Source organism: Austrofundulus limnaeus, unplaced genomic scaffold (genome assembly GCF_001266775.1).
Source record: "Austrofundulus limnaeus strain Quisiro unplaced genomic scaffold, Austrofundulus_limnaeus-1.0 Scaffold1413, whole genome shotgun sequence".
Lineage (NCBI taxonomy): Eukaryota > Metazoa > Chordata > Actinopteri > Cyprinodontiformes > Rivulidae > Austrofundulus > Austrofundulus limnaeus.
Window position 1 is genome coordinate 76,640 of NW_013953815.1, and position 4,161 is coordinate 80,800.

General features: G+C 42.6%; 1 protein-coding gene and 1 long non-coding RNA gene across 2 annotated transcripts in view; one reads left to right on the forward strand and one right to left on the reverse strand.

Moving 5' to 3' along the window:
* The window catches only part of sestd1 (SEC14 and spectrin domains 1), a 46,188-nt gene extending 45,019 nt beyond the window's left edge, over positions 1-1,169 (forward strand). The window contains exon 19 of the mRNA XM_014032293.1: positions 134-1,169. Within this exon, the coding sequence (XP_013887747.1) occupies positions 134-398 (265 nt within the window). The 3' untranslated portion in view covers positions 399-1,169. The remainder of the gene's footprint in view (positions 1-133) is intronic.
* Positions 1,167-4,144, reverse strand: LOC106535318 (uncharacterized). Its single transcript, XR_001312431.1, has 2 exons — positions 1,842-4,144; positions 1,167-1,614 (listed from the first exon to the last, which is right to left on the reverse strand). It is a non-coding gene; the product is annotated as an uncharacterized LOC106535318 (long non-coding RNA).
* Positions 4,145-4,161: the final 17 nt, after the last annotated feature.

The window sequence follows — 4,161 nt, forward strand, 5'->3', positions numbered from 1 at the left end:
TTGATGTTTCAGGACCCCACTTTGGGTCCCGACCCCAACTTTTGGAAACACTGTTCTAGTGATCACTGTCTCCTCAGTTAGTTTAGTTGGAGGATTGTTTCCTAAAAGCCCCTAACACCACTTGTTGTTTCAGGAGTGAACAATTCTTTGGGAGCCCCAGCGACACCGCCTCGGCAGCAGAGGGTGTCAGAGAGCGCCTCCTGCTGGTCGAAGAGAGGCGTCTACAGCTGCAGGAGATGAAGCTTCATAAGAAACAGGAGGAAGAAGTGCTAAATGGCCTGGAGGGGAGGTTAGATGTGATTGGAGAGGAGCCCAGTGAGAAAGAGGAGCAAGATGAAGAGGAGAAAGAGGCGGAGCCACAGGAAGATGACCTGGAGAGGGCTACACAGGACTGCTAATGGATGATGTCATACTCAACAGCTTTAATGAAGCTTGTTGTTAGTTAAAGGCTGCTGACCTCTGACGTGACTCCTGCAGCAGAACATTTTCCTGACTGATGGTATGTCTTTCCCTCTCCCACCCTCAGCAGTCTAAACATCAAAAAGAAAAATATTGGATTTATTTGCTGGAATGTTTAGCTATCATCGAGAACAATAATGGAAAGTTCACATTCTTCTAACATGTTCCCCTAAAACCAGCGCTCTGTCCTTTTCTCTTGATGTGAGCAGAACTTCCATGGTGCTTGTTGGTGGTCCTCATGCTTTCTGTAATGTCCCTTACATTTTTACTCACAGAAAACTTATGGCATAAAATGAATTTTAATTTCAATTTAGGCTGATTGAGTGGATATTTGTTGTTGATAAAAAAATGTATTTCCTCAGGACTGTTTTAAAAATGACGTGTCTTTAAAGAACAGAGGGTTCTCAATGAGGCTGTTTTTCAGTCTTTCTTATATGATGGAATTCAAACGTCTATACTTGAAACAACAGACTGTCCTTCCGACCAGAAACTTTTGTGTGTTCAGTGTCCAGCACTGAGACTGAAAATCCTATTTGCACAGCTTCAGAAAAGGGCAGAATTTTGTTTCCTTTTAATATTTTTTAAGTTAAACCTGTTTTTAATGCTTCCTGCTGTAAGCATCTATTTTCTGTATCCTGCGTTCTGTCTTTACTATCCATTAACAAAAACTGTACAAAACATTATCCTCTAAATAAAGATATTTAAACCGTTGTCGACAAACATTTTATTAAGTTTGTAAAAGTAGCATTTTAACAGTAAATTTGCTGTCCACATAGTCATGGAAGCAAAACCAAATACCACCCTATACAGGTGCAGCTCAGAAAATATACTGTGAAAAAGTTACTTTATCAACCATTTCAGAAAATGAAACCATATAGATTATAAACCACTATCTTCCTCAGCAGTACCAGGCTGATCACCCACCACATTGATGCAGTATTTTTTTTAATCATTCATTAAAAAAACAAAAAGAAAGAAATCTATATAAAAAAAACTTAAAGGAAAGGAAGCAGAAAGAAAAAAAATCTTATGTCTCTTTTTTTCCCAAAAACAAATTCAAACAATACCAAAATAGTTAAACAATGTCAAGCCCTTCCTCAGGGGCGGACTGGCAATTGGGAGTACCGGGACTTTTCCCAGTGGGCCGGCGCATCACTGGGCCGGTGCAGCACCGAGGGGGAAAAAAAAGGGGGAAAAGGGTGTTGTTTCGCTCAATACCAGTAGATGGCAATAATGCGCCAATTCATTGTTTACCAACCACAAAGACCGAAGAAGAAGAAAAGTTTGATGAAGAAGAGGAAGAAGAAGAAGAACCGGACGGGAGGAGAACAAAATTGAGAAAAGCATCTATAAGCAAATTCAGCCAAGTGTCAGAAACTGACATTTATTTTCTGCTGGTGCATCATCATCATCCTCATCCTCACTGGAACCTACGTCTGGAGAACAACGTGACCGCACTGCACAGCTCACACCGAACCAGGTTYCCCGGCCCCCCCTCCTCTTCAAAGTTRGTGGGTGGGCCAGGTTAGGGAGTGGCAGACGCAGGCCGGAGAGCAGAGTCCAAAGTCCACATAGAAATAAAACACAGAAACAAAAAGGATTATAGAAAAAACTTCTACACTTGTTATCAAAACATTCTTCAAAATTAATGCCAGATAGTTTGTTCAACATTTTACTTTGTCAAAGTTCATAGTTTCAGAGCAGCTGTTTTTTCTACATCTCTATTACTGTTCATACAATAAAAAAAATAAAAGAAAGAAAAAGTTTCTTTTACAGAACATATGACAGCGTGTTTGTGAGTTTACTCATCTTTTCTCCATGGGTGGGGTGGGGGGTGGCCGTCTGACTCAATTCGTGCCCACTCTTCCCCACCAGAACCCGGCCCGGTCGTGGTCATCACTTTGACCCTGGTTGAACTTGGATCCAAAAACCGCCCAGGCCATCCACAGGTGTGCTCGTTAGCATTGATTGAGGCGATGATGCTGTGAAAACCCTGCCAGAGAGCGCCGCTCCCCCCTCTCTCTCTTGTCTTCCCACATCAGTCTTGTGACGGTCACTCATGCCGATGTTTTGCAGGACTTTATCGTTGATGCTGCCATTTGTCACAGCTTGTCAGAAACAGCAAAATCAGCCTGATGTAGCGTCAGGCTGATTGATCTGACGATGGGGTGCTGTAGAGTGGCAAACAGCTGCTGGCTCTGTTACTATCAGACTTTGAAGCTTTGTTTCATCAACTTTCACAGTCTTCTCCGCAGATGGACAGATAATAGTCACTCGGTTCCAAGGTCTTTTGCTGCTGTTGCATGTTGAAAGAATGTTGGGGGTGGGTTAGTGTTAGGCAACCAGGCAGAAATGACAACATTATCTCGCCTTCATGGTGCTGGTCTGTGGATGATCTTCTTAGCGCTGGCCTTTATAGTCTTCTGGTCTCAGCATCACTGTCCATTTGTCCGCGTGTCCATCATTAGTCCAGGTCTCGGGTCTCGGCGGTTGGGAGTGGGCCCGGGAAAGAGCAGAGGACCATCAGGAAAACCAAACTCCCCCGTTACATAAGAAACCAAGCACACACACACACACACACACACACACACACACACACACACACACACACCAAAGAAATTAATGAAACAGTTTTCTCTATTCATTCAACAGCATGCAGATAATATCAGGCATTTTAAACTTTTTTTTTTCAACGATGCCCTTTAAWGCTGCTTCAACAACCTTCATAAAACAAACCTCAGACAACCAAAAAAAAAATAAAAATCATTTTTTTCCCTTTTCCCAGTCTGTTTGAAATACTTTGGTGTATATATATTTTTTAAATGGCATGTAAACAAGTCGTGCATTCTATTTCAAGTTTGAATGATTTATTACATTTTTTACCTCTCTGCATCTTATTTTAAGATAAAACAAACAAAAAAAACACTCTCCCCTTGCTTCAGGGAATTGAACAAATCCCCACTCTATATTGACACAAAAATCATTTGTAACAGAAAACAAACAAATGAAAACACTAGTTCAGCAAATTCCTTTAAAAAAACCCTTAGTCACTTATAAATGCAACCGTTTTTGTGCATATGTTAGGGGTTTATGAAAAAGAAAACAAAACGGGAAATCTGTCGCCTCCGCGCGCCCCCTCCTTTCAACATATGGTTTACAGTGGGGGGGGAATGACCAGGCCCGGGTCACCCCACCCCACCCCACCAGGCCACACCCACAGGAGGTGACGTTGCGCGGCCGAAACAGGAAAACCCCAATCTGCTCCATTTAACAGTCCCGAAAATCAGAGAGACTAAAACATTCTTCTTGATTTAAGCATTGAATCACGTTCCACTAAGCGATCCCGGAAAGCAGCCGAGCTGTTTTAAAACTGAAACAGCCACCGTCGGGGAAGCCAACTTATCAGACTCCATACCTGCAGACACTTTTTCACGGCGTTCAGCGCCATATTTGTTTACCATGGCCTGTGCTCAAAAAGAAGCTCGCTGGTCGCATTCTTTGGCTGAACTCGTGCCCTGTGCACTACCTAAGCGACATTTTCAAACAAATGTCAAGACGGCCGTCACTTGGAATGACATTCTAGCCTACAAATGTCTCCTCAATAGAAACAAAAACGGAAAATTACTAGAGGTGTCCCGATACCGATACCAGTATCGGTATCGGATCCGATACCAGCATCAAGTACTCGTACTCGTACTCGTA